The 22220-nt window shown below is 36.4% G+C and overlaps 1 protein-coding gene across 5 annotated transcripts in view; it reads left to right on the top strand.

Annotated features, from left to right (window-relative positions):
• Window positions 1–22220, top strand: part of Rabgap1l (RAB GTPase activating protein 1 like) — a 589856-nt gene that overhangs the window by 350203 nt on the left and 217433 nt on the right. For all 5 annotated transcript variants that reach the window (XM_052737345.1, XM_052737344.1, XM_052737348.1 and 2 more), the window contains one exon: window positions 16527–16601. In XM_052737345.1, the coding sequence (XP_052593305.1) occupies window positions 16527–16601 (75 nt within the window). The remainder of the gene's footprint in view (window positions 1–16526; window positions 16602–22220) is intronic.

The following is a 22220-nucleotide window of genomic DNA, read 5'->3' as shown; positions in this document are numbered from 1 at the left end:
AATAATGATCATGCTTCCTATTGAGTTTATTACTTTTCTCCCAATTGAGAGCTATTCCTATACCAGGTTGAAATGCCTTAAATGTCCTTGACAGCAAACTATGAGTGAATTCTTTATGGTACAGAATTATAGGCTTTGTATTCTGCTTAGTAATTGTATGCAGTTGCCAGTATCTTTATAACTTTGAAGCCTCTTCCTTCCTCAGACCTCTTCCTCCCTTCTCCCCTAGGAAGAATGAATCTGAATTGCCCTCCTCCTCCTTCCCATCTGCCCGGATCTTAGTAGCCCATCTCTTCTGGGAAACTTGTCCTACCCACTCTCCCCACAGTGATGTACATCTTAACCCAAAGCTGGCAATCTTGTGTGTTACATGAACACTCAAGTTAGTAAAATTATATTACCTTGGGATTTTATTACCATTTTTGCCGTTCCTTTTTTTAAGAAAATAATTAATGTATTGAATACATTGAATAAGGGGAGCTGGATAGTCAGTAACTAGAGTACCTCAGTGTGTCATTCCTTTCATATAAAAAGACAAGAAATTGTTCAGTGAAATGATATTATTATTCTCATGTTTGTCACTGTAGCAACCATGTCGCTATCTACACATACCCAATGACATCATTCTGTAAAACTCAAAAAGGCACAGTATAATCCTTGGGTGTGAATGCTTCTGCGTGTTTGTTCATGTGTATACAAGTGTACGTGTATGTTTGGATATTTGTGTGTGTAGGTGTGTGTACACATTGTGCACATGCATGTGAAGGCCATAGGACAACCTCAGGTGTCAGCCTCAGGAATGCTATCCACCTCCTTCGAGACAGAGTCTCGCATTAAAAATCATCAGTTAAGCTAGAGTGATTGCCAGCAAACCCCAGGGATCCTCCTGTGTCTGCCTCTCCTGGGATTACAAGCATGCTTGAGATTTTTAAATGGATTCTAGGTGGTTCGTCTCAGATCCTTGTGCTACAAAGGCAAGTACTTTAATTACAAAGCCATTCTCCCAGGTCCACAATAAAATTAATTTAAAATTTTTTCAATTAAGCCAGGTATGGTAGTATATGCCTGTAATCCTTCCCCTTGGGAGGCTGAGATAGGAGGACTGAGTTCAAAGGCAGTCTGTTCTACATAATGAATTCCAATCCAGGCTTGCTAAATGCCATGGCACTTTCTTAAAATACAAAATCTAAAACAAAGCAAAACATTACTCTTTAGATTTATTGTAAATGATAATTTGAACACATTCTTTCTCCTTTGGGGCCTATCTTTGCACCAAAATGTTATTTATGATATATTCTGTTTCCTTTTAGTCACTCTGAGTACTAATCACTTCTTGTTGATAAAGTTAACTTTACATATTTCAGATGATAAAATAGATTGTGCATTTTATATACTGTGAAAAACTTGTCAATAAGACAGGACTCAATGTTTAAGAAATATATTAGGGAATGGGGGGCAGTGAGGGGGTTGGGTAATGCTAGAAGAGACATTAGGCCACAATGTAATAGCACCTGCATGGAAGAGAGGTTAGATGAAATCTCTCAGTTTACTGTGTATTTATAAGGAGAGAAGATCAAAGGGAAACCTCAGCTGAAGTTAACCTCCATCACATTTTGTACAGCAGCTTTCTAGCATATGAGGTTGCAGTGCACACAAACTCCTAAAAGGGGTTCTTGTTTCTACCTGTTCCTTCCTCTGTGAAGTACTTCATATTCCCAAAGTCTTTGTAGAGCTCCTGAGTGGTTGGTATTCTTCTATAGTATATACTTTACAAAGTCATGAGTCTGAGAGCAGAAACTAAATACAGTAAAGAATTTCCCATAATCATGTTGCAGTTTACTTTTGTGGGAATGTTTAAAAATGTTAAGGATGTGGGAGCCTAGCTTTTTGTTTGTTTGTTTGTTTGTTCTTACACTTACTGCTTATAAAAGAGTCAGCATAGTTTTAAATTATTGCCAAGGGCTTCCTTTAAAATCTACATAAAAAGAAGCCTACATCTGGGAATTATGCCAGCTATGTTAGATAAGAAAGTTGCTTTGTGAGTGAATATTTGTGAGTACATCTAGCCTAGTTTAGAGTATTTCATATTAGTGAATCTATTTTTAGAGTTTCTATTCATACTCTTCTTGTTACCAGCATATAAGACAAACTTAACCTTTTAAGCTAACATTTTTATTACATTTGGTAAATAAAATACTGTGGAATTTGTATATACATGTACATATATTTACTTATACATGTACATATATTACTTAGTCTCAAACTTACAGGAAAGTTGCATGGTCAGAATTGGTTTTACTAAAGTATTTTGAGTGTGATTTGCTAGCATGATACCTCATTGCCTTCAAATCCTGTAAGATGCTTTTCTTATAAGCATGGACATTGTCCCACATGATCATAGCCCAGCTCCTAGTCAGTCACGTAGCACTAAGGCATTGAAGCTACTGAGCAGCAGATATCACCCATGCTTCATTGATGGTCAGGTTGGTGGATCAAGTTCAAATCGTATGTTTTATTTAATTGTCACTAACTTTTGGAATTCATCAGGTCTGGAATACTTTCTCACTGTTTCTTTCACTTTCTTGGTCTTAAAGTTTTTAATAATTATAGGCCAGTTGTTTTTTAGATTGCTGAGTTCAGTTTCATCTGATGTACTCATATGGCTAGATTTGAGCTATACGTCTTTGACAAGAATTACACAGAAGAGATTGACTGGACCTGTTTCTTCCTCTTAGTTCCTATACAGTTTCACTTTCCCCATTTTTGGTTACCTTCACTTTGATTAAATAAACAAGTTTTTGTCTACTAGGTCTATCCACTATGCTATTTATTCATATTCCTTTTAGTTATTCCTTATAGTTAATAGTTATTTTGTGGAAATATTTTGTGACTAAATAAATTCACCATTTTGAATCAGATTTTTGATATATTAATTCATTTATTTATTGTCATATCCCTGTGTGCTTAAGGATTACTTCTTTCAAAATAATACTTTTGTTAATTATTTGGTAATTTCATACATGCATGCAATGTATTTCATCCATATTTACTCTCTACTTCTCTCCCTATCTTCTCCAAGATCCACCTCTACTCTTCCCTTCCTAACTTTGTATCCCCCATTTTTAAAATAACCCACCAGGTCCAATTTATTAGTATCCTTGTTTTGTTCATTTTATTATATATTATGTTCTGTCATTACTGTTACTAATTTTGATGCTCAAATTGTCTCAAATTGACCAGTGGGATACCTTCAAGCTGGCTTCTGTGTCTTTTTGGAAAATTCTCTGTCTTTGTGAACATGGCCTTTTGGTTTTGCTCAAAAATATGTTCCAGGCTTATTTCTTATATCTTTGCTCAGCTTAATCTTATCCATTTCTACAGAAGACTTTTCTTTCAATAAAATGGCAAGAAACTAAGATCTGGATGTGAAGAATAATGACTGTTCTTGGGTGTCTTTGCTTGAAAAAACGATAGGATATATGTATGTATACATATATGTACATGTGTGCTTGTGAGCATGCCTTTTCACTTACATTTTTTATCATTGATAGAGCTCATATAACATAAAATTCAGTACAGTTCAGTGGGTTTTAGTGTAATCTCCATTCTTCAATTTGGAACAGTTTCATCAGTCCAAACAGAAAGCCTATGCTCCTTAGAAACCACTTCCCGTCACCTCTAGTGGTCTTTATACTGTGTCTCTGCTCATGTGCCTCATGTTGTTGTTTACAATGGTTTGTTTGGCTGGTACCTTTGGTGAACTAATCCCATTAGTCTTCTGTCTGACTCAGTCTCTGAAATCTCATTGGTGCTTGCTTGTAAGGAGAATTGATAAATGGTCTTATTAATAAAAAACTCCAGAGCTAGATATTGGGGTTAAAACCGAAAGATCAGAAAAGCAGAAAGAAGCCAGCCATGTTCTCACCACTTGAAGATCCTCAGCCAAAGAGACCTACTTCCTGTGTACCCACACCTATATGCATTTCTATTCTGCCATCTCATTTCCTCTCTCGACCCAGCTATATCACTTCCTCTTTCTGCCCAGCTCTGTCACTTCTTGTCTTTATGTACAGACCTCCAGACCTTTATGGTTAGTGCTGGGATTAAAGGAATGTACCACCATGCCTGGCTTTGTTTCCATTGTGGCCTTGAGCTCACAGAGATCCAGAGGGATGTCTGCCTTCTGAGTGATAGGATTAAAGACGTGTGCTACCATTGACTGACTTCTTCTATGTTTGCTATAGTGGCTGGCTTTTTCCTGGGATCCTCAGATAAACTTTATTGGGGTATACAGATAAAATATCACCACAATTCCCCTTTTTTGTCTAATATAAAATTTTTTTTAAAAAGTTATAAGAAAAACTATGCAATAAGTACAATAAGTATATACAATATATACAGTTAAGAATTACATTAACAATGTCTAGTCCATTAACATTTGACAGATTCAGACAAAAACTCCATTATACACATTAATAATGTCCAATCCATCAACATTTGACAAATTCAGACAAACATTTCATTATTTATCCTATTTTGGTAACTTCAATACAGAATTGTATACAATATACAAAAATCCAATCCAATGTAAAATATTTAAAGCAAGTAGTTTCTTTTTAAAAGTAGATTCAATAATCTTATCATATTCATATTCTCTCTTTTTTCTTTTTGGAGTAGATTCAATAATCTATATTTTATCAATTCTATATCTTCCCTTTTTTAAGAGTAGGTTCAATAATCTACCCTTTTATCCTATTATTTCTGTATCTCTTTTTTTCTCTTCAGAGTAGATTCAGTAATCTACCCTTTTATCCTTTCATTTCTGTATTTTTCTTAGAGTAGATTCAATAATCTACCTCTTATCTATAGCCTCTTTTTCTGCAGGAGCTCTAACTGGACTTTGTCCCCTGGACTGCTGCCAGGCCTGCTGTCCCTGCACATGTAGGCTGTTGGTTTCAGGGTTATTGAAAGGCTGAGGGATGACACTTTCCAGGCAACTCAAAAATCCAATTGCTTTGCTGAAATAATTATTTCCCTTTGCTAACTTTTAGAGTTCTGAAAATGTTGCTTGACAATTTTCTCCTGCTAGGGAAGAGCAAACTTTTGGAGCTCCTTGTTCCTCCTTTCAAAAACCTCCACGGCTCTCTTTGTTTCTGTATCTACCTGTGTGTGTTGCAAAGTTACAGATTCATAGCAATCTTTCAGATTCCATTCCCACCCCAGAGGTTTGATTTTAGTATTCTTTCTTTCCACACCACATTTTCAATCACTCAAAAAATCTTAATTGCTTACCAGCTAATTTCTCACCAGCTCCACTGTTGTTATCCTGGTTTAAATTAACATTATCTCTTCCCTGATCTTCCTGCTTGCAGTAGCTTTTTATTTTACTCAGCATAAAGACAAAAGACCTTATAGAGGTTTACCAGGCTGTAAAAGTTTTAACTGAATATTCTTTCAACCATTCTGGCTTGGCCACATGTACAGACAAGCTCATACTCAGAACCCTTGTGTTAAACTGACTTTTTACCAAGAACAGTACCCAACAGATTTACATTGCTTACTCTTTAGCCTACCTCAGTTCTCTGCTCAAGGGTTCTTTTTCATGGGCAGTATAGCTTATATTAGCCACTATTAAAAATTAAGTCTCTTCTGTGTCTCCTTAGTAATGTCAGAAGCTACACTTATGGAGTCTCACCAGCACGACTGCCTAAACATTCGCTGGACAAGGACAGCAGCAATAACCATGCCAGAGTGGACAGGGGAAAGACCATGAGGTCTCAACCCTACACAGAGAACTAAGGAGTGCTGAAAGTGAGAGAAATCATCATTCCCAGGGAATAGCCCACAAATTGGTTATCCAATACCTAATGGTCAGCCCTGAAAACATAGATACAAGTAGTATTATATAGACTGATCAGGTTATATGTAGGAATATGTATGCATATACATATGCATATATCCATGTAATAACAATTAATGAAAAAAATAGGCCATGAATTCGAAAGAGATAAAGGAGGGCTTTGGGAGGGTTTGGAGGAGGAAGAGGAAGAGCAAATGATGTAGTTATAATCTCAAAAATAAAAGAAAAAGAGTTTAAAAATTAAGTCCCCTTTTAGTCCATTTCTCTTTCATTTTTCACTATTATTCTTAGTACTTCAAACATAATATATAAATTATTTAGTATGACTATTGTAATCTTTTCATGTCAAGAAAATGAGCTTCACTACAGCAATTAACTTATCCATTTTGCTCACTGTCTCTACTGGTCTTCTATATTTTACCTCAATGAAAGAAGTTAGCTTAGGGAAGTTAAGTAATTCTGGGAAGTGGCTGAGTTAAAATCTGAGATGCTTAACATTCAGAGACACTTAATAGAAAACTTCTAAATAGAATTTGAAACCGAATTCTTAGAATATTATACTAGCAAATTGCTCTTCCAGGCACTAGAGTGATGGAGGCTACTTTGAGGTCGTCATAACTGTTTTTAATGGGAAAACATGATGATTTTGAAAAGAAATAAAGGTAAATGAACTTTTATAAAATTATCTTTTTATCATTGTGGGCTGATTGTTCTAAGTATTGAATGGATATAGAAACATAATTGTTAATGATGCTAAAAGCTTGGGTGGTGAAAACAGTATGAGCGATATTAGGCACTGAAAATTTTTAATTAGAATATTCATCTAGAAACAAATTTCACTTGTAACACTGTACTCTGGGAATAGACCTATGCTGATGTTGTACATGAGTTTTCCAGTGTTTGCCACTTTCCTAAAACTAATAATTCATTATTATAATCAATTGCAATTTTGCTTTTATTAAAAACATGTATTTATTTTTTGTAGGCTCGTAGCTGAGATAAGCTATTTCAATTGAATTTTGAATATGTAATAATAAGTATATGCACATACTCATGCATATTTACAGTCAATCATTTTTATGGGTTCTATACTTATAGATTCATCTTACTTAGTAAAATGTACTTGCAGCCTCAAAATCAGCACTCTTAAATCATTAACTTGTTTTTTTCTTGTTATTGTTGTTATTGTTTGTTTGTTTCTTCCAGACATTCACAGGCATTCACAGAGTCAAACAATTTAAATTGTTTGATGCTGAGCTCTCATACTGTAAACAGGCATCACATTATATTTATTGCTATAGGGTTTCCTTTTTCTTGGTGATTTTGGTGTGTACAGTGGTTCCATGGGTAGTACTGAAGCACTGGCTAGGGCTGCTAGCTGCTGAGAGGCTGTGATGTGCCTCTGTTGTGCATACATCTTAGTGAGGCATGAATTCATTCAATAATAAACCAAAAGTATGTGTTAAATATGTTGCCTTAGAACAGAATCACAGTTACAACCAAGTTATGCTGTTGTTGTTTGCTGAAAATGCTGAAAAAGCCTAACCCTTTCCTTCCCTGAGGAAAATAATTCACAATTGTAGAGTCTAATGTCCTGACAACTGCATAGAATATAGCTACCATGAACAGTAAGAAGTGACTGTGTGTATATATAATTGTTTATTAAACTCCAGTGAAATCTACTTTTGTGTCTTTTATATATTTGTTTTCTGGAGGTGATACCCAAGTTCAAATGTAAATATAAACTATTGAATGAATGCTTCCTGATGAGTACTTTTTAAATATTTAAGTTATAATTTTAAATTATTAGCTGTATTGAACATATTTAATTTGCATTTATGATTTAAAAAATAAGTAATAGTCTTATACTTACAAATTTAGCCTGGTGGTGGAGGCGCACGCCTTTAATCCCAGCACTTGGGAGGCAGTGGCTGGTGGATCTTTGTGAGTTCGAGGCCAGCCTGGTCTACAGAGCGAGATCCAGGAAAGGTGCAAAGCTACACAGAGAAACCCTGTCTCGAAAAATCAAAAACAAACAAACAAACAAAAAATTTGGAGAAATATTGCCAGTACTTTTTGTTAACCCCCATACTTCCTTTGGATCAAGTCTTTCCCACACAAGTCAACCACTCTTTGGAATTTTGTGATTATTATTCCTCTACATTTCCCAGAGGCAGTCATATTTGTGAATAGCTTTTTGAATAGTCTCTGAGTATATATCAAAGAGAAAAAGTTGTGCTTGAGAGTTAAGTTTTATAATCACTTCTGAACTTGTTTGTGCAGGTCAACAAATCTTCAGATCTAGAGATCCACAAAGCAGATAGAGAAAACAGCAGAGAGCCTGGGCTCTGGGGCTGGAACATGTCAGTGTGATTGTGGCCTTCACTCTTTCCTTTTATTTTAGAGGCATCCAAAGAAATAGTTTTATTTATACTCATATAAACCAAGAAAGCAACACTTTAATTTTGAATTTCTCAATTGTTTATAAATCAGGTAATATCATCTTGATATTCCCTTATCTCAATTGGATACAAGTGTTTTAATAAAATGACACATCACAGGCTTGTTTTCATTGCCTCTAAATTCATAAAGAGGACAAATATCTATATTTTAACACTAATAATGTTGTTTGAAACACACACACATACATACATATGTTTGGCTATAGAGCTTCCAAAAAACATTTTGTTGTAGACTAGAGCTTACCTGATAACTGCCATTTATTGAGCATATTAGGGACCATACCAAGCACTAGATGTGTTATATCAGTTAATCCTCAAATGAATCATACAGAATACTGGCTTTACTTTTTTTGTTTCGAAAACTAAGTTTTTCTTTCATTGTCAGAACATGGAAAAGGACACTAAGAAACCAACCCAACAATATATTCATATTTGCATGTGTGCATGCATGTGAAGATTATAAGATTATCAGTATATATGGTTCTTTCCTTTACAACTTGAACATACATGTTTCCATAGCATTAATCTACAGTGCAGCTACATGCAGAGGGTCTTTCATAATGGCTCCCGGTGTGTTAAGGTTTATACTGTACTTTGGTAGTGAAGATTTGGCACCAGATTGCTTGAATGTGGCTCTCACTTTTTGTTGAGAACCTGTGTGAAATTGGAAGCAGAGTTAAGTCATTGTACCTCAGGTTCCTTATTTGTGATGGAGGGGGCAAGTAAAGTGATATTAGTATTACCAAGTGGGTATGAGGAATTAATTGCTCAAATCTGAGTAATTTGTCCAATCTGTGGTGAAGAATGTATGATTTTAAGTTATGACAATTTGCTGTCTTCAGGACATTGTTTTTGTTTTTATTTTTAAAGCTCTTATTTGGTTTTATTATTTTTAAGTAATAAAACAAAATAAGGATTTGTAGCTGGTTTGATGTTTACATTTCTCTGTTAGTGGACAGAGTACCTCCTTGTACCAAATATGCTAGAACATAGGGGTGAAGGCTCCATGTAGGCACCAGCTCAACTTTTCCATGTTCAGTGAGTTATGTAGGTGTCGTCTTCAGCAATGTGGCCTTGCTTTCAGTTTGTGGAGAGCACCCTATAGTCTTGGCAACAGCCTGGGTTGTTTGGAGGTTCCCTTTGACTAACAACTCAATTAGATGTAACCCAGCCCTGGGACTTTAATGCTTCATTGTGAGAAGATATGGCCAACTTAGACTCTATCCCCCCATTCTTTGCCAGTTTCATTCAGATTGCCTTCATATATGTATATATTTTAGGAAGCTTCTACTCTTGTTTTCATATCACCCCTCAAATAGCCCAGAATTTTAGCTATCTTTCCCCATCTTCCCTCCCTCATCTAATATCCTCTCCTCCCAACTTGTTCCTCTTGTTCTAGCCCCATCCATCCATAACTGTCCAGTTTCCCTTCCCTAACAAGATTATCTGTACCTCCTAATCCCTTACTCTATACCTACCCTCTGTGGTTCTGTGGATTGTAGCTTATCGTTGACTTACCAGCTATTATCCAATTATGAGTGAATATATACCCTATTTTTCTTTCTGGGTTACCTCACTCAGGATGATGTTCTAGTTCCATCCATTTACCTGTGGATTTCAGGATTTTTTTTAGCATCTGAGTAATATTCCATTGTATAAGTGAACCACATTCTCTTTATCCATTCTTCTGTTGAAGGACATCTAGATTGTTTCCAGTTTTTGGCTTTTATGAATTGAGCAGCAATGAACATGGTTGAGCAAGTGCCTCTGGTAAGGTGAAGTGTCTTTTGAGTATATGCCCATCTTAGTTACAGTTTCTATTGCTGTGAAGAGACACCATGACCACTGCAACTCTCATAAGGAAAAAATTTAATTGGGGGGGTAACAGTTACAATTTCAGACATTCAGTCCATTATCATTATGGTGAGGAGCATGGTGCAGGCAAGTAGATGTGATAGTGGAGAAACAGCTGACAGTTCTATATCTTGCAGGCTACAGGAAGTTGACTGAGACACTGGGTGGTATCCTGAGCATAGTAAACCTCAGAGCCTACCCCCACAGTGACACACTTCCTCCAACAAAACCACACCACCTTATAATGACACTGCCTATGAGATTATGGGGCCAATTACACTCAAGTTACCACAGTGCCCAAAGTGGTATAGCTGGGTCTTTAGGCAGATCGATTCCCATCTTCCTGAAGAACCACCACCCTGATTTCCATAGTTGTTGTATGGGTTTGCATTTCCACCAGCAGTGGATGAGTATTTCCTCTGCTCCATATCTTTGCCTGCATGAACTGTCACTTGTGTTATTGATCTTAGCCATTCTGGTGGGAGTAAGATGAAATCTCATAGTTTTGATTGCATTTCCTGGATGTTGAACATTCCTTTAAGTATTTTTCAACCATTTGAATTTCCTGTTTTGAGGATTATTTGCTTAGATCTGTACCCCATTTCTAATTTAGTTGTTTTCTTGATATCTAGTTTTTTTTTTTTTTAGCTCTTTATATATTTTGGATATTATCCCTCTACCAAATGGATAGTTGGTAAAATACTTTGCCCATTCTGTAGGCTGTCGCTTTGTCCAAATGATGATGGTGTCCTTTCACATGCAGAAGCTTCTTAGGGTTTGTTTGATTATTATTTCTTAGTAGCCTGTTTGTTTTCTTTTCTTTTCTTCTTCCTCTTTTTTTTTTTTTTTTTGGTTTGTTTGTTTTTTAAGACATCACCCATTAGGTTTTACCATGTAACAGCTTTGACTGCCCTGAAACTAGTTCTGTAGATCACACTGGTCTTCAACTCACAGAGATCCCCCCTGCCTCTGCCTCCAGAGTGCTGGGATTAAAGTCCTGTACCACCACACCTTGGCACCATGTGGAGAATGGATCAGATGGGAGAGAAGGTGAGGAGGAACTGGGAGGATGAGTAGAGGGTGGGAATACCATAACCAGGACAGATTAGGGGATAATGGCCAAAAAGGGAAAGATAAAATAAAATATAGTAAGATAAAACAAAAAACTAACATATCAGAATTGGACAAACAAAAAGCAGGAGAAGAGCCCAAGGAAAGGCATGAGAAACAGAGACCCACCATTTGCACACTTAGAAGTCCCATAAAAAACACTAAACAGGAAGCCATAATATATACACAAAGGACTTGATGCAGACCTGTGCAGGCCCTGTGCATGCTGCCTCAGTCTGTGAGTTCAATATGCTTTGATCATATTAATTTAGAGACCTTTGTTTTCTTGGTGTCCTCCATCTCCTCTGGTTCTTACACTCTTTCCACCTCCTCTTCTTCAGAATTTTCTGAGCCAGGATTCCCTGAGCCCTAAGGGAAGGGATTTGATGGAGACATTCCATTTAGGGCTGAGTGTTTGAAGGATTCTCACTCTCTGCAGTGTCTCTCTGTGAGTTTCTGTATTTGTTCCCATCTTCTGCAGGAGGGAACTTCTCTGATGACCAGGTTGAGCAAGATACTGATCTATGGGCATAACAGAATGTCATTAGGAGTCATTTTATTGCAAATTCTTTTTTCTTTTTTTAGACTGGTAATGTTTGGTTTTCCCCTATCCCTTGGCTATCTAGTCTCGGGTTTTTGGCCATGCAAGCAGTGTCAGATATGGGATCCATCTTGTGGAGTGAGTGGCCTTAAGTCAAATCAGATAGTGGTTAGTCACTCTCACAGACTTGGTGCCACCATTGCTCTATCATATCTTACAGATGGGACAGTATTGTAGGTTAAAGGGGTTGTGGCTGGGTTGATGTTTACATTTCTTTTTTGGTAGTAGGCAGAGTACTTTCCTATACCAAAGACACTAGAACATGAGGGTGAAGGCTCTATGTAGGCACCAGCTCAACTCCTTCATGTTTAATGAGTTATGTAAGTGTTATCTTGTGTTACCTTGGGCAATGTGGCCTTGCTGTCAGATTGTGAAGAGCAACCTATAGTCTTGACAATAGCCTGTGCTGTTTAGGGATTCCCATGGGACCGCTAGCCAAAAACTCAATTAGATATAACCCAATCCCAAGACTAGAAGCTTCATTTGGTGACAAGAGAGTCAAGGTATGGGGCTCTAGCTTCCCCATACCTTCTCAGTTTCACTTAGATTGGCTTCATACATGTTTGAATCTAGAAAGAAATCATTCTGAGTGAGGTAACCGGATCCAGAAAAAGAAATCTGGTATATATTCACTTACATGTAGATATTAGCTGTTAAATCAGTGATAGCCTATCTACAATCCATAGAACCACAGAGGTTATGTATAGAATAAGGGACTGGGTGGAGAGCACATAGGGAAATAGAATAGATAGATAGTTTTAGATGGAGGTGGTGAAGCTGGAACCATAGGATCAAATGAGGAGAGGGGAAGAGAGGGGGACAGGGAGGGATTTGGGGAAAGACTGCTAAAATTAAAGGCCATTGAGGGATAGTATGGAGACCTAATACAATAGAAGGCTTTCATACTTTCTGAGTGACATAGAATTATTTATTTAACCTCTTTGTGCCTCAGTTTTTCCATCAATCAAAAGAAGATAATAATGTACTTACTTATCCAAAGGAGTCATTACCAAGTGTCTTAGGGTTTCTATTGTTGTGATGAAACACCATGACCAAAAGCAAGTAGGGAAGGAAAGGGTTTGTTTGGCTTACAATTCTATATTGTAGTCCATTGCTGAAAGAAGTCAGGACAGAAACTCAAACAGGACAGGAACCTGGAGGCAGGAGCTGATGCAGAGGTCATGGAGGAGTGCTGCTTACTGGCTTGCTTTCTTATAGTAACAAGGACCACCTACCCTGAGGTGATTCCACCCACAATGGGCTGGGCCCTCCTCCATCAATCACTGATTAAGAAAATACCCTACAGGCTTGCCTGTAGCCTGATGTTATTGAGGCATTTTCTCAATTGAGGCTCCCACCTCTCCAGTGACTTTAGCTTGTTTCAAGTTGACAGAAAAACTAGCCAGCACACCAAGATTGCATAAGTTTCTATATGCAAGCACTTAAAATAGTTTGCGGTACTGAATAGATGCTTGCTTAGCCTAACTTAAAAAAAAAAAATCACCTGGATATCACTTCTGGAAATAAAAGAGAGGATCTTATTCTATTCACCTTTCCCCAATTAGTTAATTACATGATATCAGGACAACTCTATGAAACAAGTGCCTAGAGCACTGAGGAACTGAACAAAGCAGGCAGCAAGTGGAAAGGAGAAGATACTTAGAAGGAGGGCATCACAATGGGTACAGTTAGACTGTTGTCTAGAGTCCTAGTAGGAGTTGGATGTCTCCACTATTTATTTTGATAATTAGGACTCTTTTGAGGGTAGAGATGATACTATTTATACAGTATAACATTATTATTCTTTATGGCTTTTGTCAGAGGTCATGCTCTAAAGGTTCCACACTGGAATGCCCAGAACATCGAAATGCTTCTGTGATCTTACTGTCTTAAGGAACCAGAGAACAAACTAGAAACTATAGCAGCCAAAAAGTAATAGTGAGAATTTTAGATACAAGATAGTAGCAGAATAGTGAGTACATATACAAAAGTTCCTAGCAAGTTAAATTGCTAATAAGTCAAAATGGCCAAAAGTAATAATAATTAATAGTAATAAAAAGAAAAACACACTTGGCAGCTGCTACAGGGTCAAAATTTTCAGAGAAGACATGGGGTAATTTCTGTATCATAGGTCACACGGTTGGTATTTGTCAAAATAATGAAACAGACTTTTTTTTAATATTTGTGCATTTCATGGACAGGGAATCTTACCTAGTGGAAAGAGCTATTAGCATTACTGAAGTCTAGGTAGATGTTGCAAGGCACTTTGAAATAGCTTAAGATATTAAAATTCATTGATTAAAGAAGCAAATCAATAGATAAAGATATGATAGACAGTATGCGAACCGTAGTATTTAGGTTGGAAGTTTATGCATCATCACTGTTCTTTCAGCTTTTCTATTTATGTAAAACTTCATATGTCTCTCTCTATAACAACTGTGTAATATATAAAATGACTGGAGAAAATTCTGTGGGTATATCCAGTCCCTTTCTGATCTGGACCATAGTAACGTTTTTGCCCAGTTTATACCTTCATTTGACCAGTCAATATTTCCTTATTATTTAAAAATATACGTTAGTAAGATTGTATTTTATAACTTAGCATTTCTTTACATTAACTGTAAGGAATTAGAACCAAATGCATTAGCTCAAATACTTGTGTATCAAACACTACCAAGGTGAAGACAGTTCATGGAAGACAGTTCAGACAATGAAAGGAAACTATCTGTAGTCCTGGCAGATATATGGAAGTTCAGAGGAAATGAGTGGGCAAGCAGCTCGGGGCACAGAGCACAGTTAAATGCAAGAAAGAAATTGGAGACAGGTACTGCTCTCTTTATTTTGGGGTTGGGGGAACCCTGTATTCCAGGCTGGTCTCTAGTTCAAGATGATCCTCTTGTCTCAGCCTAGGAGTGCTATGATAAGTCATGTGAAGCTGAGGTGAGCACAGATACAAAGTAAGAAGGAAAGGGAAATCAAAAGATGTTTCTTCTATTTCAGGAATCTATATATGAACCATGACCCACAAAGCCTGCTTTTGTACTTCCTTTGATTTAGGAATGTCATTTGAACTTTGACAGATACTATGATTATCCCTCAAAGTCTCAAATGTCAGCCATCTTGACTTTCACAGAAGTCTTTCTAACTTCTCTCTTATCTTCCCTTTTTAATCAGCACGCTCTCTTTGCTGATTCAGCCACCTAAAAATAGATGTATAGTGTCTTCAAGTGTTTGAACTACTAGTTAGCAAATATTAAGCAAACAATTTTATTCCCTTTCCTCTGAAGACAAAGAGGCAAGTGTCAAGCTGAAAGGTATATTTGTTACTTTTCAGGAGTGTTGTATTTTCTATCAGTGGGCCTCTTTTGCCATCTTCCAGCTGGCATAGTTAAGATGATGGGATTAATATGGAATAGCCAGAGTACCTACAATAGTGGGTGTATGTTCTTAGCATGTGGTACCTTTGGACATTCTGCAAAACATACAGGACAATGTTAAATGTTTCTGTCTTGTTCAGCAATATACATAAGAAGAGTCGTTTTTACTTTTCAGCATTTAGAAAATGGAGAGCAGTTTGAAATCATTAAGAGCTTACAGCAGGTATATACAACCTTTTGACTTTGCAATGTTGTTTTTTAATCTAAATCTCAATCATCCAATTTTCTCAATAAAGACTCTAGAGCCAGATGCTGGGGTGAAAACCTGCTAGCTCAGAGAGACAGAGAAAGCACCCAGCTGCTTCCTCCTCTGCTGTTGTCTTAGAAAGAGAGTTTTTTCCAGTGCCATCTGAAACAAAAACTCCTCCAACAGGATGTCCCTCTCTTCTACTTCCTGTGCATCTCTCTCTTCATCCTCCTGAGTTCCTCCCACTCTCTATGGCTTTTCCTGTCAACTGGTTGCTTGCTCTGCCTCTCAATCTATGGTTGATTTTTATTTAATTCTGTTTTTGGAAAAAAGATCTTGGATTAAAGGTGTACTAGGGCTGAGCCACACCACAGCTAGAAGCAGATTCTTCCATTAAAAAAACGAAATCTCAGAGTTCACAGTGTGATCAAATATCCCACAACATTGTAAGGCAATGTTATCTGTAAGCTTGCATTCTACAACCTCACATACAAAAGAATCATGAATTGTTTACAGTTTTGTGTTGAGTCATATTGATAGTGGTTGTCAGCATCAGCCACAGGTTGAACAACCTGTTTGGGTTTTAGTGGTTAATTGTTTTTGTTTTCCAGAATGGTGGATCTGTATTATGGTTTTGAGAAACTTTGAAATGTTTCTGTTGTAGTGCAATAGAACTTTAATATCAGCCTTATAGCCTTGTACTCCCCATCATTTGCTGAGGCTTTCCATAAGCTTGTGTACCTTGCTTTAACATTAATAATTTAGGCGATCTGAGTATCTGTTTATTTTCATGTCTTGAGGGTGAACCTGTGATAATGGGACATGTAGGACTATATTAGAAGGGGTATCTTAGAGGAACCCCACTACTTTAGTGGCATATGGGCTCAAATGGAAAAATCAGTGAAAATGGGACAGAAAGGTCAAGGACAGGCCAAGCAGGTACCTGATGTGAATCAACACTTAAGTTAAAATTGATGAGTCTTCTTACTATGACTTTTTCATTGTCTTTCTCTAGGCCTACTCTGTGCATGATGAAGACATTGGGTACTGTCAAGGACAGTCTTTTCTTGCTGCTGTATTGCTGTTGCATGTAAGTAATTTTCCATGTGCTAAATAGCATATTGTTACTAAGTTCATTTTCTACAGAGTTTTGATGTTCCTGCTGATTGCCTATTTGAGGAAGATTACACATAGCATGTCTGTGTAAATTATACCTTGGGTGATAAATTAAAAGACCTAGTATCCAAGACAGGACAGTTTTTCAATTAGTTTTGCTGACTAGAAGCAAATAAATTGCTTATTTGGAGTTAATTTTAGCTCAACTATCCTGAATAAAGAAGTCAACACAAGCACAAATATCAGAACTCAGACCACTATGAACTACTATACTATAACAATGAAATCTGCTAGATTTTCTGTGATTTATTTTTAATACACTCTTCCTTCCTGTCAGTTACTTTCATTTAGCATCATTTGACAGGTTCTGGGCTTCAAAGTGGGATTAGAGATGAATCATTTGTAATTTTTGTCCAGGATGATACACAAATTATGTACATACAAATTTATTTTTATTCTCCTTTCTGTGTCTTCATTGATTTTTCTGATGAGAGAAGCAATACATGCTTACTGAGAAATTAGTGTGCTCATCAAAGTGAAACACTAGGCAAGTTGGTAGACAGGAGACTTGCTCAACCGACTTTTGCCAGAACTGTTAGAAAAACTTTCTGAAGCAGGTGGCTATTTTGGCAAGAAATGATAATTAAAGTTGAAGAATTGTAGACAAAAGAACAAGAACAAGTGTATGAAATGTGTACCGTATTTAGAGAGAAACCACATGAAATCACACTTTATTACATGTAGGGAGTAATATGGGATAAGATGTTAAGACAAGAAGCCATGTGATAAGTACTACAGAATCATTTCATTAAAGTGACTTTCTTCTCACACAAATGATCTGTCACTGAGAAAGGGTAGACATTCATATTCTTGTTGTGTTTGTTTTTGTTTAGAGGGTAGAGCTGGAGAGAACAAATAGCTATGGAGAGACTAGCTAAAAAACATTATTCTCCGCAAAATACGTTGGGACTGTGAAAAAGAAGAAAGTGAGAGAAACATTAGAAGGAAAAATTAGCCGGTTCTGGATTAGGAAAGGAAAAGTCAAAGATGACATGCACAGTTTTCTAGCTTGGTGGCTGGTGGGTATGATACTTTTAGCTGAATGAATTATATTAGATTGGATGGAAGAAATTTGGGGTTAATGATTAATTTTGTTTCAAATTCTTTGAATTTGTCATTTCCAAGACAAGTTTAAAGTAAAGCATTACTTTGAGTCTAGCCCTCTGAAAATGAGCATTTGTAGTAGATTCATTGTCTTAAGGTGGATTACTTGGTTCTAGTAAAAGTGATGCTCATGGTTCTGTTGTCCTGATTCTCTGTACCTCACTTGAGGTTAATCCTCCTCTTGGTGCATCATCTTATACTTATGATCCTGTCCTTGCTTTCCTTCTCTTTTTGATACCGTCACATCCTGCCTTCTTGGGATGCCCTGTGATAGCAAACCCTTTATAATTACAATTCTTCGGGGCCCTTCTTCCTGCACTGAATGCAAGTAGTGTATAAAATGGTTAGGTCCCTCGGAGACAGGACAGTGTGAGCAGTGATACATACTCTTCATGGCTCAGAGCCAACTTTCTTCCAAAGGAACCGTTGTACTCACTGAGACAAAAAAACTGAGATTCAAGGCAAGAGTGGTACTATTTTGTTTTGCACAAAAGAATCTTTGAATATCCATTCAGTAACCATTTTTACCTCTGTCCATTGTGTGTCACATTTTGATGGGAGATGTGAACAAGTACTACTTATCTTAGATAGGCAGTCCAGCTAGAACAGATGAGTTTATTGGGATTGCTTGCTGGAGTATGAGAGCAGGGAATGTCTCAGAGGCAGCTGCATCACCAAAAAGTCCACTCCCACCTAAATGACAGTTCACAAAAGCTGAATCTATGAAGATCCCAACACAATTTGCAGCTGGTTGTAGAGTCTTCTTTTCTAGCAATTATTATTGTTGAATAACCTGGGGGAAGGGACTTGTGACCTTTCTAACATTTAGGAGTTTCTTGAGACTTCTAAATTTATTTCATTCCTGAGCCTTGTAAGACTACTAAGTTTCATTTACTTCCTGGATCTTAAAGAGCCTCTCTCCAAGATGAATTGCTTGAAATTAGAAGAAATCACTACCCAACATAGCCCTTTCTTTAATCATTTAATCACGTAATACATTGAGTAAAGTTGAGTGGTAACATAGCACTAAGAAATCTGTCATGAGGTTTCTGGGAGACTTAACTTATTTTCGGATTTGTAGCTATTTAGAAATGTACTCAAATCATTGTTCTTACCTCCTAATGAGAGCAAGAATGAGTCAAATAACTAGAAAAGTCAAATACTCCGAATTTTTATGTGCTACCTATTTACACTAATTAAAGCCATATAAAAAGTCAGCCTTTGTGAACTTGGTCACTAAAATATCTCCCAAGACAGATATCATTAACATCTCTCATACTCTAAATTAATTGAATGATGTAGTTGTTGCCATGGATTTTAAAAATAACTTGAAAGATAGAAATGCCTTCAGGATCCTTAAGAAAAGATTAACTGATATTCAGCATTAAACTAATGAAAATGTATTCTAATTTATAATTTGTATTATTTTGTAAATTAACCAGCATATTTTGTTAACCTGTCAGCCTGTCAGCTAGTTTGACTAACAGAAAGACTTTTTCCTGTGTCATTCTTCCCTGTTGTCTAAGCCAGTAGAAGACCATAGGCTACCCTAAAGAATTCATCAAACACACTATCTCAGGTCTAGAGAGATGTGTTATTAGAGTCTTGCTGACTAATAATTTTATTATTACATAAGCTGTTCCTTATTAGAGAAAATACTCTATTATCTATCTTTGTGAGTCTAAAGTTTTATACCTAATTTACATTTTATCAGAACTAAGGGAAACTATAAGTTTAATTACTTAGTCTTTAACTCTCTCAAAGACTCCATAAGTGTGTAATGTTACCTGACAAAAGGGACATCAGGCTGTGTCTTCTATGTCTTGCTGTCTTTTTTATCCCTCTTGCCTTCCCTCCCAGCTAGTCAGCTCTTTTATTAAACCAATCAGAAGGAGCCTTGGCAAAAAACATCTTCACAGTATACAAAAAGATTACTCTAAACATTGGAGTAATGTTGGAAGTGTGCTATACCATTAGCTCAATTTACTCTTTTTCCTGGGACATTTTCTCTGGATGATTCATCTGTCTTCCGATGTCTCATTTGTCTAATGGTCTTCAGATTCCTTAGTTGGATGCTTTTATTCTCCTGGAATGACAAAAACAAAACCCTGCCCCAACCCTATTTTGGGGGGAGTTTCCTTTTCTGGCATGTTACATCTAATCAAATGAAAGGCATTTGCTAGTCTTATAAGTTAGTTTATATCAAATGGCCATGCTGTTTGATGAACTATCACATTGCCTAATCAAGGGGTCTCTCATGTTTGAATCTAATCTTTGTCAGTCTTGATGGTATCCATAGCTTTTCTTATACTATGGAAACAAAAGCAAAACCTCTCCCCCAACATAACACATATCCTGGTTTCCATTCCGTAGTCAACACATCTTTAAATTATACAGGCTGATTTAATTGAGCAGTTTTTTTCTACTATCCACTGTCTTTCTGCAGCTGTCATTCCTTTCTCATTAGCATTTTAAAAGTGTAAAGTTAATAAAACATTGTATAATCTATCTCTGGTGGTCGTTGTTATCCCTTTCTGTTTATTAAGCATATCTTTTAAAGTGCAATTAGATTTTTCTATAACTGCTTGTCCTGTAGGATTGTGTGGTATACCTGTAATATGCTCCATGTTGTAATATGCAAAAAATCCTGTTTCATTTTACTAGAGACATAGGATGGAGCATTGTCAATCTTAATTTATACAGGTATCCCCATGATGGCCATAACTTCTAATAAATGTGTCATTACAACCTTTTCAGTACTCAAAGGATTTGCCCATTGAAATCTTGAATACATATCTATGGTATGGTGCACATACTTTAATTTTCCACACTCTGTAGAATGAAACACATCCATTTGCCACATTTCATTTCTTTGAGTATCTTTTGGGTTGCTTCCTGCAGGTAATGGAGTTTGGTTATACAATGAACAAGTAGGACATTTTCTTATAGTTTCCTTGGCTTGTTGCCAAGTGATAGAAAAAAAACTTTCTTCAAACCCTTGCTGTTAACATGTTGTTTCTTAGGAAATTCTGAGGCCTCCAGCACATTTCCTACTGATCAGTTTTGTCATTATCTTGTACTAAAGGACCTGGTAGACCCATATGGGGTCTGATATGTGTTATAGACAAGGGATAATTTCTATTTCTGATTACTTGTTGTAGTTGAATAAATAACAAAGTTAGTTCTGAATCATCTGGAATAAGTTCAATGGTTTCAATATGTAAAACAACTCTTTTTTGCATAATGAGAGTCAGTAACTATAGTAAGAGATTCTGGAAAATCTAATAATACTATGAGAATAGCATATAATTCTGACTTTTAAATGGATTCATAAGGGCTTTGAGCCACTTTACTTATTTTTCCTGACTTATAACCTGCCCTTTGCTGATTTATTTACATCAAAATACAATGTAGGGGGTCCAGAAATTGGTGTTCCTCATACAATATGAGGAAGGATTCAATTAGTTCTTTTTATAAACTGAAGTATCTTCCTTTTGGGATATCTGTTGCCAGTTTCTTCCAAAAAATTATGGCAAGCTCTTCATCAATGTTCATTTTCTGCCCATAATGAGGAAATTTCATCATTAGTAAAAGATGCTACAATTTCTGCTGGGTCTATTTCTGTTAATTGATGAAGTCTCCATTTTCCTTTCAAAACCAATCCAGAAACTTTTCTATATAGGTCTTTAATTTTTTACTCTATTTGTGTGGCAAAAGTATCCATTCTAAAATATTATCTTCTCTCTGCATAAGAGTTCCTATGGGAGAATGCATAGAAGGTAAAATAACCAGAATGCAATCAAGCTCTGGATCCAAATGTGCATCCTATAATTTCTTTTCTACCAAAGTCAATTATCTTTTAGCCTCAGCTGATAATTTTCTTGGACCATTTAAGTCCTTATCATCTTGTAAGGTTTGAAATAAAATACTTAGTTCTTGAGTTGTCAATCTGAACATGTCAATCTGGTATGTGGGCCATACCCAGTTAATATCTCCCAGCAGTTTTTGAAAATCATTAAGAGTTTGTAATTGAACTCTCCTCACTTGTACTTTCTGTGGTTGAATCTTCTATAAACATATTTTATATCCTAGAAAATTAATAGAATCTCCTCTTTGTATTTTTAGGAGCATTTTATAATCCCCAAACAAGGCAAAATTGTCTTTACTTAATCAAAAATTTTTTCTTAATCAGATAGTAAGATATCGTACATACAATGGTAAAGTATAGGTTGAGGGAACTGTTTATGAAATATTTCTAATGGATGTTGTACAAAATATTGACACAAGGTGTTCAACATCCCTTGTGGAAGAACTTTCCAGTGATGATACCTTTTAACAGGCTGGGAATTATTGTGGTAGGCACTGTGAAGGCAAATTTTTCTCTATCCTGTTCTTGTAAAGGTATAGTTAAAAAAAAAAAAGGAGTCTT

The sequence above is a fragment of the Peromyscus californicus genome, unplaced genomic scaffold (genome assembly GCF_007827085.1).
Source record: "Peromyscus californicus insignis strain IS unplaced genomic scaffold, ASM782708v3 Scaffold_14__1_contigs__length_90479793_seg_2, whole genome shotgun sequence".
Lineage (NCBI taxonomy): Eukaryota > Metazoa > Chordata > Mammalia > Rodentia > Cricetidae > Peromyscus > Peromyscus californicus.
The sequence above is the reverse complement of the archived record's forward strand: the minus strand, read 5'-3'. Positions and strand labels throughout refer to the sequence as shown.